The 13667-nt window shown below is 40.2% G+C and overlaps 1 protein-coding gene and 1 long non-coding RNA gene across 6 annotated transcripts in view; one reads left to right on the top strand and one right to left on the bottom strand.

Annotated features, from left to right (window-relative positions):
- Positions 1-13667, top strand: part of MET (MET proto-oncogene, receptor tyrosine kinase) — a 126506-nt gene that overhangs the window by 88887 nt on the left and 23952 nt on the right. For all 5 annotated transcript variants that reach the window (XR_013356388.1, XR_013356387.1, XM_077856031.1 and 2 more), the window contains 5 exons: positions 811-1041; positions 3329-3409; positions 5222-5403; positions 10010-10119; positions 11320-11485. Coding sequence is in view for 3 of the 5 variants with exons in the window: in XM_077856031.1 (XP_077712157.1) it covers positions 811-1041; positions 3329-3409; positions 5222-5403; positions 10010-10119; positions 11320-11485 (770 nt within the window). In the remaining 2 variants the exon portion in view is untranslated. The remainder of the gene's footprint in view (positions 1-810; positions 1042-3328; positions 3410-5221; positions 5404-10009; positions 10120-11319; positions 11486-13667) is intronic.
- The window catches only part of LOC144288524 (uncharacterized), a 53958-nt gene that overhangs the window by 26296 nt on the left and 13995 nt on the right, over positions 1-13667 (bottom strand). The gene's annotated exons all lie outside the window — the stretch shown is intronic.

Here is a 13667-nt window from a genome sequence, read left to right as displayed (position 1 = left end):
AAGCAGCTGATGGCTTCTCTGCCCTGTTTCTCGCTAAGAAATTTATCCTCAGCCCCACAGTTTCTTATGAAAAAGCTTCACCTTGCAGTAGAGAACTTTGCCTGAGGCTCTTATACAGCTTTGGTTGTAAAGATCAACTTAGAAGGAATGCTGATCCCTTTCCAAATGCCCTCAACTAAGCAGTGGGAATGATACACTACCCCAATTCTCACCTTCTCTGAACAGCGATCCCATTAAATCTGCCATCATCACACAGGGAAGAATTTACCACTAATGTGAGAAGCCTTCAATTCTGAAAATTTAACCATTATATATTTCTGATTATATATATAGATATCATAGTTCACTATACTATATTTTTCCTTGGCCAGGAATCTGTTGAGCAATACTAATTAATTCCATTAATAAGCACCAGTCTCTCAAAAGCGAACTACTTTTGCTGCTTCCCAGCCTTAAGAATATAGAGTATATTAAAAAATAAACCTCAAGCATGGATTTTTGCTATATATGAAAAGAGAAACGTCTAAGGAAATGAGAGTAAACAATGTTTCAAAGTTAATGCTTATTTAAAAGAAAATTTATGAACATTTTGTTGTAACTCTTGTCTACGTAAGCCAATATCTTTTCCCAACTTATCATTATTAAACCAATTCCTCTGTAAAACAGGCTCTGTCTGACTTTAATGACAAAACTACCATTCCTCAAATTATAAAATCCAGACTTCTTTATTAATTTAATGTGCTACGTGTTGTAGTCTCCACTAAGTGAGATTTCACTGTTGTTTTCTAATAATGTCGCTTTATCTTACAGACCAGTTTCCTAATTCATCTCAGAATGGATCATGCAGACAAGTACAATATCCTCTGACGGACCTGTCCCCCATGCTTACTAGTGGGGACTCTGATATATCCAGTCCATTATTGCAAAATACTGTCCACATTGACCTCAGTGCTCTAAATCCAGAGCTGGTGCAGGCAGTCCAGCATGTAGTGATTGGGCCCAGTAGCCTGATTGTGCATTTCAATGAAGTCATAGGAAGAGGTAAGTATTTCCACTCAGCTTTTTGTTAAATACAATTTTCCAGTAAGCATTTTATCTTCTGCCTTTGCAGATTAGAAGCTTAGACAATGGTGAACGCAACTGACAGAGCAGTGATAACAAGTGAACTTGATTTCTGTTCTGCAGAAATACAGCCCTACAAATCATATCTCTGGGGTTTGTCCCTGTGCAGGGAGGCAATTTGATAATCTCCCAAATATGAAAAATATATCACATTCTTTCCCCATCTTTTTCATAATGGCAACTCTAGTTTCTTAAAGGTGCCGTTTACTTCTTTATGAAATCAGTAAGTTCCAATATTTTTACTCATATCTTCTAATCTTTCTTCACCCTGAGAACACTGACTAACTCTATGAAGTCCTGGTTTATAGCAGTTTGTACCCTGCTGGACAGCCTCAAAAGATGGAATTTACTGCATTCCCCTGATCTGAAGCAACATATATCATCTCTACAATGCACTCCAATTTCTTTATACAAAGAGGATGAATATTTGTAATAAGCCAGCCAGAGCAGCAATAACAGCTTGCATACACAGTGTTTGAGGAAATATTTAGCAAGAAAAGAAAGCAACCAGAAGCCAGGAAATGAACTGTGCTCCTCTCTTTTTTTCTAAAAAGCTTTTGCCATTGATACTGGCTGAATGGCCTCTGATCCCTTTTATTCTATATGTGCTGCAAGAGGTAGCAGGCCCCTGCCAGCATGATGCAGAAGAAGCTGATGGGACAATTTGCCTTATATGAAGGCAAAAGCTTTCCCATTTTCCTGTGATAGCATCCACACATTCCTCTATAACAGATTCCAGATTTTAATCTTTAGCATGTTCCCTTCCCTAATAGTAGCTTCACTATTAACAAACCTGTTTTACATCAGAGTAATATATAGTTCTATGACTTGCCTATAAATCCCAGAAATTGTGCCAGTTTTACAGTATGTGGCCTCATCAAGTATGTCCTAATTCTATACATTGTAAAATTAGAATTTTTAATTTTCATCAGTAAATGGCAATTATTTCTCTTTGGAAGTTGTAACCATGAATGGTTCTGTATATATTAAGTATTATTTATTTATATGTTTTTCCCAGTAGAATATGAGCCCTCAAGAGCATAGATTCTATTTTATTCATCTTTACATTACAAGAGGGTACGCTAATGCCTGACACTCACATACTAGGAACTCAGGGAATCTTGGCTGCATGGATGAATTAATTAATGAGTGACTTACACAGCTATCAGACATTTGGCACCTCTGGGGAAAATTACTGCCACTGGATGAAAGGCTACCATTGGAAGTGATGTGACTAAAGCCAGAGAGAACTAGATAAAATGACTCAGAGTGAATTTGCTTCATTTGGGCAGTTGCCTTTCAGTTTCTGCCAACCTGGATTACCAATTAACCAGTGACTAATAGGGGAAATCCTTATTCTATAATGGTAATATTATTTCTAATGGTAACATTTTTATTTCAGTTTAGTTTACTGGAATATAGGGAGCTTATTTTATTGCATTTCTTCATGTGGCAAAACTTTATTTTCATATATAAAAGATTATTTGATCCTTAAAAATAATAAATTCTTTTTTAAAAAATATTGTATTTATTTATTCGTGAGAGGCAGAGACACAGGCAGAGGGAGAAGCAGGCTCACTGCAGAGGGTGCCCGATGTGGGACTCGATCCCTGGATCCTGGCATCACAACCTGAGCCAAAGGCAGATGTTCAACCCATGCACCCCTATAAATTTCTTTTTTAAAGGACTTATTTATTTTAGAGAGGGCATACCCACATGCACAGTGGGAAGGGTTAGAGGGAGAGAGAGAATCTTAAACAGATTCTGTAGTCAGCATAGAGCCCAATGCAAGGCTTAATCCCATGACCTCAAGGTCAGGACCTGAGCCGAAACCAAGAGTTGGATGCTTAACCAACTGAGCCATCCAGGCACCTCAAAAATGATAAATTTATTTTATGAGGCCAGTGTTACTCTTGTGTTCAGTAGTTCCACTGTGGTTGAATATTTTGCTGTATTAGGCTTTAATAACAGTATTATCACCTAATTTTTTTTACCATGTATTAAATAATCATATTGCTTATATCTTAGGGTGAAATATATTACATCTACATATTTTACAGACACATGGTGGTACTATTTACAACCGAAAGTATAAGAAACAATGCACCTTTTTGCCATGCAGGAAAAAGGAGAAAATGAAGGCCTTTGCAAGTGGTATTGCCTAATTAAAAGTAATACAGCACTAACCAAATTCCCTTTCACGTAGGACATTTTGGGTGTGTATACCATGGGACTTTGTTGGACAATGACGACAAAAAAATTCACTGTGCTGTGAAATCCCTGAATAGTAAGTGATATTTTATTTAACAGTGGAGTACGCATTCGTGGTTTGCTAACTAATAAATAGTTCATAATAAAATGCTGATTTATACTTTCCTTTGTGGAAAAAAATGACTGTTGCTGGAATTAGGGATCTAATCCTGAAAATTTGTTTGGTCTAAATTCTGATTGAAATATTTCATCAGAAATTATTTCTCAGAGCCCTCATAAATAAGAATTTGGAGAAATGAGGTTCTTGGATGAACTGAATGTCACTTAACTATGTTTGGCTTATAATACTTGTTTTGCAAGTGACATTTGTGGAAACTATTGGAAGCATGTTGGCACATATAGTAGTAATGACTCATTTTACCCAAAGGAATTACTATAATTATTATTTTTACCACAACTTTCATTAAAAAGACTTAAAAATGAAATAAGACAAACAGGAGAAAAATATGCCAGCAGAAATTGAAAAATCGAAGCGTGGCAGTGTCTCTTTTATCATTTTGGGGGGGAATGAGGTACTCTACATAAATGAATGTCCTAAACAAGGGATACCTACCCCCTTTTAATGCTAGAATTTTTTTTAATTTTAGATGTTATTGAGAAACTACCTGTTAAATGGAATGTATTCTCTGTTTAAGAAACAGGGAATGCTTCCAGATATTAATTAAGATTATTGATGACCAGGAGCCATAATTAAGGTATAAATCTTGTACAACCCAATGTAATCCTCATACTAGAGTTTTCCGGGCTCTACCTTTGCTGACAGTGTCACGTCAAGTCAGTATGCTTGCCTTGTCGACACATATTGCTAAATTTCTGCATATAATTTACAGCAGCCTGAAGTGTTGACCAACTATATTACAAATTTATATTAGAGTTTATAAGCTGTTAGTGCACAAGTGAAAGGTTTTCTTCCAAGATACGTTATTGTCAGAACTCTTTCAACCTATTTTACATAAGTCTCCATGCTGAACAGTGTTCTATATGGTTGATTTTTGTTGGAAGTCTGACCACGATGTAATTAAAGGGACAGTTTATGTGAAACCTAACTACACGGTAGAGGACTAAGTATGATTGTCAATAAATCTGCCTTACAAGATAGCACCGCTGCCCATTGTACTCAGAACTATCTTAACAGCAAGAAATCCTTCTCTTTCCCTGGTGACCATTAATCTCTGTTCCATCCACATGGACTTCCAGGTCTCAGAATTCATTGCACTGTAAAAGAATATCATCACTGACACTGGGACTAGTAGTCAGGTTAATAAGTTAAAGGTCATTACCCTTTCATCAATGCTGGCTAGTGTCTCTCAGAATCTCTATCTGGAAATAATTAGAAGCTGTCATACCAGAAAAATCTACTTAGATATCATATGACTATTGGTCTTCAAACCCTTCTAGTCTAGGGATCAGAAAACTATGGCCCAGTGATTGTTTTCATAGATAATTGTGGCTGCTTTTGCACTACATTGGCAGAGTTCAGTATTTGCAACAGAGACCACGTGGCCCACAAAGCCAAAAAATATTTACTATCTGGCCCTTTATAGAAATTTGCCAACCGCTGCCCTAGGCGGTCGCTAAAGAGGTGGACTGGCCTGCTTCCCTCTGCTTTTTCTATGAGACAAACTAATTGCTAGCGTTTGGGGGTGACTTGAAGTCACATTACAGGGTGACATCATTTACTCAAATGTATTATAAAAAACACTCTGAGAATGGGTTGTCGGGACAAGATTCAGCCTGTGGTTTTACTCCGTAACTCTCCCTATCTGAACTTGACAAAATATTTATTAGTCCATAATGAAGTTAATGTCTCTCCTGCTGGATTTCTCAGGAATCACTGACATAGGAGAAGTTTCCCAGTTTCTGACCGAGGGAATCATCATGAAAGATTTTAGTCATCCAAACGTACTCTCACTCTTGGGAATCTGCCTTCGAAGTGAGGGGTCTCCACTGGTGGTCCTACCATACATGAAACATGGAGATCTTCGAAATTTCATTAGAAATGAGACTCATGTAAGTATATTACCAAGCTTACTAATCAATAAACTAGCTGTCAACCAGCAAGTCTTCCAAAATGTTCCTATTTAAAAGCATTTAAAGAAGCACGTGTAAAATGTTTGCATTATTCGAATAGATTATAGAGCCTGATTCAATTCACTTATACCTCAAAATCCCTTATCCTGGTGAGAACATAGTGGTACCTAGAAGGGTTTTTCAAGGGCAATGATTCTTACCTGTCCTGCAAGTCGCCTTGATCTCCCATCCTTCTGATAGGTACATTTAATCATCTTTGAGTGCCTCCTGTGCCAGAAACAGCAAAGCACAGGGGCAGGAGGAGCTGGAGCCCACATGGAGTTTTAACTCTAGAAGGCAAACACTGAAGAATTCATTAAAACTGAGGCCCTTAGTATTCTTCAAACTCTCCTAACTTCAAACTCTCCTAGCTCAGGACCTGTGCATTTGCTGTTCCGTCTGCCTGGAACACTTTCCCCAGCGTTGCCACATATGTCACTTCACATCAGCCTCAGCTTTTGCCCTAATGTCATCTTCAAAATGAGGCTTCCCTGACCTGTCTGAAATTGCAGCTGACCCATCCCACCCTCATGCTTCTCTCTGTCTCCTCTCCCCCGCTTTATTTTTCTCCATCACTCTTATCATCATCTGATACCCTGGGCCTAAGCAGTATGATACTGTAGTCGTCAGCCACATGTAAAATGTGGCTAGCCTGAATTGAGATGTGCTATAAGTGTGCTCTAAGCCCCCAGTTTTGAATATTTAGTATAAAAGCAGAAAGGTAAAATATCTCCTAATTGTTTATATTGATGACATGTTGAAATGATAATATTTGGGATATGTTGGGTTGATAAATGTATTATGAAAGTTAATTTCACCTCTTTCTACTTTTTTAATGTGACTATTGGAACATAGATTATATATGTGGTTTGCATATTGAACAGTGCAATAGTAGGCAATAAGCGAATAGATAATAGCTATATAATGTGTTATATATGGATGTGCGTGCACACACACACACACACACACCGTTAGAACGTAAGCTCATGACAGTAAGGATTTCTGTGTATTTTGTTCATTTCTTTAGCTTTAACACCTACAATGTGTTCAGCACACAGGCCCTCAGTAATATTTGTTGAATGAATGAGCTAGGATTACAAAGAGGTACTCAGGCTCTTGCAGGTGAGAGTTTTCTTAGTGACATTTATGCCTAAAGAGTGAACAAGTGATGGTCAGGCCAGGGCCAGGGAGGGAAGAGGAAGGAGTCCCTAGAACTGACGTCACAGATGATCTCAGGCTTCTTGGCTCTAGTGTCCAGGCCTCTATGGGAGTGAATGGAGTAGATTTACTCTTGATCAAAAACGTCATATACATGGGGTCAGATTCACAAAAGAAATAACTTCTAGAAGGGTAAAGAAATATTTTGTGTTTACCCAAAGAATGAAATAACCCCTCACAGTGAATTTTTGCGCAGGTGAATTTACCTTCCAAAGAGCTGCCCCGACAGATCGCACGTTTCTAATTTAAGTCTTGTCATTATCCTGATGATGAGTTCATCTGATTGGATATGCTACCTTCTTGAGAGTAGTATTCCCCCAGCATCAAACCATGATAGAGATTTCCTTTTACACAGTACCATGGCCTATATTTATAGTCCAGGGAGGCTATACTATAACCACTACCAGTTACATCCAAAAAATAAGCCGGCCTCTCCACATGCTGTGTGCAGTAAGGGGGCTGCAGCCCTCCTTGTAGGGCCCCTCCTCGTAGGGCTACCTCTGGAGCTCACAGACCACCACAGTGGCTGCCCAAGAAGAGATACCCTCTTCCTAAAGGCCAGGCGCCAGCAGAGCTACCAGCCAGTGACATCTGTGTGATTTCAGATCTAGTTTTTATAGTTAGTTGCTAAAGGCATTCCTCTGTCCATCCAATTTTGTGGATGGAATTTCTGGAGAATGAGATTTCCTGTGTTCTGTGAGGATCCAAGCCACTGGAGTTGCAGGCGGTTGCTTTAGTAGCAGCAGGAGGGCTTCTAATGTGATTGATATCACTACAGTGGGGGCTTTAAACCCAACAGATTTAGGTTCCACCACTTAATATCTGAATGGTTTTGAGTTATTTAATTCTCTCTGAACTTCCTATATTAACCTTGTATTTCTTTCCTTTTTTGTTGTTTCAAGTTTTTATTTAAATTCCAGTTACGGGCAGGCCCGGTGGCTCAGTGGTTTAGCACCGCCTTCGCCCCAGGGCGTGATCCTGGAGACCCAGGATCCAGTCCCATGTTGGGCTCCCTGCGTGGAGCCCGCTTCTCCCTCTGCCTATGTCTCTGTCTCTCTCTCTCATAAATAAATAAATAAATAAATAAATAAATAAATAAATAAATGAATTCCAGTTAGTTACCATATAGTGTAATATTAGTTTCAAGTGTAGAACTTACTGATTCATCACTTACATACAACACCTGAGCTCATCACAAGTGCCCTGCTTATTAATACCATCACCCATTTAGCCCATCCCTACCTGCCTACATCCAGGAACCTTCGGTTTTTTCTCTATAGCTAAAAATTGCTTTTATGGTTTGCCTTTCTCCCTTTTTTGGGTTTTTTTTTTTTTTTTTTTTTTTTTTTTTTTGCTTTTCCCTATGTTCATCTGTTTGTTGTTTTTTTTTTTTTGAAGATTTTATTTATTTATTCATGAAAGACACAGAGAGGGAGAGAGGCTATATATATATATATATATAAAACGACTTCTTTATCCATTCATCAGTCAACGGGTGTTTGGGCTCTTTTCATAATTTGGCTATTGTTGATAATGCTGTTATAAGCAGGTGCATGTGCCCCTTCAAATCGGTATTTTTGTATCTTTTGGATAAATACCTATTAGTGCAATTGTTGAGTCACAGAATAGTTCTAGTTTTAGCTTTTTGAGGAACTTCCACACGGTTTTCCAGGGTGGCTGCCCCAGTTTGCGTTCCCACCACAGTGTAAGAGGGTTTCCCTTTCTCTGCATCCTCACCAACACCTGTTGTTTCCAGTGTCGTTAATTCTAGCCATTCCAACAAGTGTGAGATGGGATCCCATTGTCGTTTTGATCTCTATTTCCCTGATGATCAGTGATGTTGAGCATCTTTTCATGTGTCTGTTAGCCATCTGGATCTCTCCTTCAGGAAAATATCTATTCATGTCTTCTGCCTATTTCTTAACTGGATTATTTTTGGGGTGAGTTTGGTATGTTCTTTACTGACTTTGAATACTAGGCCTTTATCAGATACGTCATTTGCAAATATCTTCTCCCATTCCTTTGGTTGCCTTTTAGTTTTGTTGTTTCCTTTGCTGTGCAGAAGCTTTTTATCTTGATGAAGTCCCAGGAGTTCATGTTTTCTTTTGTTTCCCTTGCCTCCGGAGACATGTCTAGTAAGAAGTTGCTACAGCCAAAGTCAAAAAGGTTGCAGCCTGTGTTCTCTAGGATTTTGGTGGTTTGCTGTCTCCCATTTAGGTCTTTCATCCATTTTGAATGTATTTTTGTGTCTGATTTAAGAAAGTGCTCTGGTTTCATTCTTCTGCATGTGGCTGTCCAATTCTCCCAACACCATTTGTTGAAGAGATTATTTTCCATGGGATATCCTTTCCTGCTTTGTCGAAGGTTAGTTGACCATACAGCCGAGGGTCCATTTCTGAGTTTTCTGTTCTATTCTATCCATCTGTGTGTCTGTTTTTGTGCCAGTACCATACTCTCTTGATGACTACAGCTTCGTTATAGAGCTTGAGGTCCGGAATTGTGATGCCACCAGCTTTGCTTTACTTTCCAAAATTGCTTTGGCTGTTTGGAGTCTTTTGTGGTTCCATAGGAATTTTAGGTTAAACATGTATTTCTGATGCTCTGACTTCTGGTTCCTTGTGGACCTTGGAGGGACTGCCCTTTTCAGAACTAGCAAATTCCTGGATAGTAAACAACTCACCTTCAAAGAACAGGCCTTTCATAAGCAAACCAACCCCAATCACATCCTTTAAAAAACTCTCACACACTGAGACACTATCCACCCGCTGTAATCACTTCAGGGCCAGGTACCAGATGACTGCAGATAGCCTCTACTGCCCCAGAACCTGCTGAAATTATTCAAAGTAGCCAGTCCTAAATCTGCTAACCCTGCCTCAGAAACTACAAAACAAGCTCTTGCCTATGTTTTCTTCTTGCTCCCTCTGCCTCCTAGGCCAACCGTTGTACTTCCCTGTGTGGCCTTGCTTGGCGCGGCGCATGTCCCCTCCTCTTGGGAACTGTCAATAACTAGCTACCTCTTCAATAGCAGTGGTCTTCCATCTGTTGGCCCCACCACACCAAAATAATTTAAAAACATTTCCATTTCCCCATCTGGAAAATGGAATCCACCCTACAGAAGTGTATAAGGATTAGCCAAAATTCACAAAAGCATCTAGCCTGGTACTTTGCAAATAACAGATGCAAATATCTAATAAATGACTGCTGTTATCAACAAGGCACAAGTTATTGTTTGAAACAAGATAATTCTTATAAACATTTCAGAATTCTGAGATCATCGTTAGATCATTAGATACTTCGCTTATGCGTTTTCAATTCTCTTTGATTGCAGAACCCAACTGTAAAAGATCTTATTGGCTTTGGTCTTCAAGTAGCCAAAGGCATGAAATATCTTGCAAGCAAAAAGTTTGTCCACAGAGACTTGGCTGCAAGAAACTGTATGTAAGTATAAGAATCTATGTGCCACAGTCCAAATTAAGTGACAAAGAGGAATCTGTTTCCCACTGTTGAAACTAGTGAGGGTGTTTTCTCTTCTTATGCAAAAGTCCTTTATTTCCCTTACAGTTTTAAATCAAAATGTAAGCACTGGGGAGGTAGGCGGGGCTTTCAGGCTTTATCAAATGGAGAATTTAAAAGGAATTCTCCAGAGGGGGTCTTAAACAGCTGTTGTGTGCTTTTGCTTTTCTTTTCCCTTCCCACCGGTAGCCCCCAGTGTTGTGGTTTCACACTGCATTAGTGTTAGGGAGGGAGAATTTGATCTTCAGCATTTTACAGTGAAAAGGAGAAGGCCGGTAACACAAATACCAACATATTGCAACTTCCTAAGACTGGATTTGAAGTCAGCCTGCAGAAGCCCTACCAAAAATGGTATTTGGGAATGAATATACAAAGAGCTTTATTTGTGTCTGGCTGCCTGGGCTGTATAATTCAACAGTCAACAGTTTGTAATGGATTCAGTGCTTTCCTCACATAGCACTGATTCATGACTTATGGTATGTGTGAATGAGAGAGCTCTGCTATTAATTTCCTACCTTGGTTTTGGTCAGTGTAACAACATAAAAGCCAGCTTAAACAAAGGATGCATAGCCTCAGATAGCGGAAATTGATTTTTGTTGAGCCTTGCTTGCTGTGTTCATCGGATGCTTTACTGTGTATCCTATTTTTCTGTTACCTCCGTGGTGGGATATGTGAATTTTCTGTAATACCCTAGCCCATTTGTGAAAGAAATGGTAGACTAACAGTCCTGTGTCATCTCTCCCCCATAAAACTGAGTATTACTAGTAAGATAACAAGGGAAGATCTGCGATTGCTTGTGGTAGTCAATTGGCAAACTTGATTTAGCAACAAAGGAAAGCTAGGAGGGGGGCCAACAAAAGAGCAATTAAAGCAAGAGATTTTCTCATGCCACATCATTCATTGATCTCTTTGCCTGGCCTGTTGAATTTGTGATATAAATGTCGAGCATTTTTGTTCAAGAATTCCCATTGAAATTTAGTGTTGATCAGTAGAGGCCAGATGAAGCCCACTCTGCAGAAGCTACAGATTTTGAATATGAAGTCCCTGTTGCTACCTATAGATAGTCAGCATCACTGTAAATTATTCTATTTCAGGCCCCAGTAATAATTTTTGTCCTTTCTATAGGCTGGATGAAAAATTCACTGTCAAGGTTGCTGATTTTGGTCTTGCCAGAGACATGTATGATAAAGAATACTACAGCGTACACAACAAAACAGGCGCCAAACTACCAGTGAAGTGGATGGCTTTAGAAAGTCTGCAAACTCAGAAGTTTACCACCAAGTCAGATGTGGTAACGTACTGATCATCCCTGACCTCTCCTCTTTTACTTTCATACCCAACATTCATAGTAGTTTTATGGCAATTTAATTTTTTTCAAAAAAAGGAAGCATTCCACACGACTAATTTCAGTTTCTTCCTAAGGATAAATGACCCGCAGCTTGTTTTCATAAATTCATTCATTTATCAAAAACCTTTGTCTAGCAGGGCGCCATGCTAAATCTCTAGAAAGTCCCGAGCTGAACCAGGCCTGAGCCTGTCCTCCAGGAGCTTTGGCTCGTCAGAGAAGAGAAGGCATGTCTGTCAGTAACTGGGATTAGTCCAGCCGCTCATAGCTCCAGGGCAGCTGAATTCCACCTCGAGAAATCTGAAAGCTATAACCGAGACAGGCCCAGCAGTGAAGGCAGCATCCCTGTACCCAGCTGGACGTGTGCCCTTCCTGGCTCCTGGCTGGCTCAGTCGGCAGAGCATGTAACTCTTAATCTCAGGGTCAGGTGGGGAGTTCGAGCCTCACCTCGGGCGTGCAGCCTACTTAAAAAAAAAAAATCTAGAAACGTGCCCTTCTTTATCTACAAAGGCCATCTTCTCACAGAACAAGCTTCAAAAGATGGGAAGTGTCTCTCCTACCCTGTGTCCTGAGGGTGGGAGAGACTCTCCAGGGCAGCCAGGTTTGTTACTTCCCTTCTACCTGGTGGAGGAGGCAGGGCTGGATATAGGCCTTAAAGGAGGAGAGAATGGGCCACGAAACAAATAACAACCCAGATGAGGCAGAGGGGCAGGAAAGTATATGCATCTTTCAAGTTCTAAGGAAACTGTAAGCAATGGGAGATTTGGCAGAAATAGAAGGCACAGAGGGAAATCCTGAGGATAAACTGGGAAAAATATACACACGCTAGATCACAAAGGTTCTTGGAAACCAAATGAGGGAGTCTGGAATTTCTTCTCGGGCTGTGTGGAAAAATTAAAGTCTAATCGGATAACACCACCATCTCTACTCTAAGATGTTCTGAGAGAAGTACATGCGGGAAGATGACTTTTGAGGTAGAACTTGAAATAACACAGAAACCGTAGAACAGGAAAGAGATGGAAGGAAAGGCATCTCAGAGGTATTAACAACAATATTTAGCAAGAAATTGAAGATGAGCAAGTTATATGCTAGTGCGGTAACACGTGTGTGAAGCAGAGGAGTAAAAGCTGGTTGAGGAGGAAGGATACCAGTTGAGGCTTGAACATACTGAGTTTGACTTGGGAGTAAGACATCCAAGCGAAGGTCCATCAGGCATTTGGAAATGTGGATCTGCAGCTCGTATAACCTTGTTGGTTATCTCACTGGACTTGGGCTGCCATAACCAAGTACCACAGACAGGGTGGCTCAAACAATGGACATTTATTTCTCTCAGTTCTGGAGGCTGGAAGTGTGAGATGAGGGTGCCAACATGGTCGGGTTCTGGAGAGAGCTCTCTTCCTGGCTCGCATGTAGCTACCTTCTCACTGTGTCCTCATGCAGGAGAAAGAGCAAGAGTAAGCTCCCAGGTGTCTCCTCTCATGAGGAAACTAATGCCATCGGGAGGGCTCTACCTTCGTCCACACTCATTACCTCCCATTAGGTAGATGAGAGTCCCCACCTCCTAATACCATCACACTGGGCATTAGAATTTCAACATATGAATAGGATTAGAGGGTCCACAGTTTAGTCCATAACAGAGGTCAAGGATGGAAATAGGCTTTTTAGAGTCCAAAAGCAATTACTCCGGAGAACCTACACATAGGAAATGAGGGAGAAAAGCAGAGGGACAAAAAACCTAGGGAAAGAGGCTGTCATGAGAGCCGGAGGAAGAGAAAGCTTCAAGAAGAGATGGGATGTGGTCAGCAGGGTCCACTGCTCCTCAGTACACAGGAACAGTCTTGAAAGTTGAGTGACTTGAATGGCTTGGAGGTTTAGAGTGGGCCGAGGAGCCCGGGTGTTGAATGTGTAGAATACTCTTACCCTATTTGCACGTACAAGTCAAGAGGACTGTGATGTGCAGAGGTAGAGAAACAGGGATTTTCAGTCCTTGAAGATAACAAGTGAAAAGGGAAAAAATGTCAACTGGTGACACCAGCAAACAAGGTAGGCAGAAAATAATATTAATGGAGGGCATAGGGTTCCAAAGAGAAAGGGTTGGCAGCTACTGAGAGATGACAGGGGACAGAGA

The sequence above is a fragment of the Canis aureus genome, chromosome 18 (assembly GCF_053574225.1).
Source record: "Canis aureus isolate CA01 chromosome 18, VMU_Caureus_v.1.0, whole genome shotgun sequence".
NCBI lineage: Eukaryota > Metazoa > Chordata > Mammalia > Carnivora > Canidae > Canis > Canis aureus.
Note: the sequence above shows the minus strand (reverse complement) of the source record. Positions and strands in the feature narration are given on the sequence as shown.